General features: G+C 36.7%; 1 protein-coding gene across 1 annotated transcript in view; it reads right to left on the reverse strand.

The window, feature by feature from the left end:
* Positions 1 to 466, reverse strand: part of LOC119586405 (HEAT repeat-containing protein 6-like) — a gene marked incomplete at its 5' end in the record, with an annotated part of 21,453 nt that overhangs the window by 15,230 nt on the left and 5,757 nt on the right. The window contains 2 exon segments of the mRNA XM_037935127.1: positions 14 to 230; positions 374 to 466. The exon segment at positions 374 to 466 is cut by the window's right edge and continues 42 nt beyond it. Of these exon segments, the coding sequence (XP_037791055.1) occupies positions 14 to 230; positions 374 to 466 (310 nt within the window).

The following is a 466-nucleotide window of genomic DNA, read 5'->3' on the forward strand; positions in this document are numbered from 1 at the left end:
TTTAAAAATTTACCTGGATCTGGTGACATCAATGTTGGATCAATGACATCATTAACTTCAAACTTATTTGAGCATTCAACTGTCCATCTCTCAGGTTTAGTTTCAGCAGGTTCTCTCAAGGCTTTGCTACACACAGATATAACATGCTGGATCAATGGCAGACTTTGATGGATGATGTTCAAGTGTTCACTTACTAAAGCACTTAACACCTTTAGTGACTGCAGTTGAACCTGGAGATGCAGAGAATCAATGGCTTTGAAAGAGATTATAATTCAAAATTATTAATAAAAAAGCATTATTTTAAAAACACATCTGCTCATTTTAAAATATTCAAATGCCCAAAAAAGTTCTTAACAGTAATTAGCTACTTTACTTGTATGTATATGCCCCTCACTGCCTCATGATCAGGTGTGAGGAGGGAATCCATGCATCGTTGAATGAGCCAAGACACCATGGACTTCCCCTG

The sequence above is a fragment of the Penaeus monodon genome, chromosome 21, assembly GCF_015228065.2.
Source record: "Penaeus monodon isolate SGIC_2016 chromosome 21, NSTDA_Pmon_1, whole genome shotgun sequence".
NCBI lineage: Eukaryota > Metazoa > Arthropoda > Malacostraca > Decapoda > Penaeidae > Penaeus > Penaeus monodon.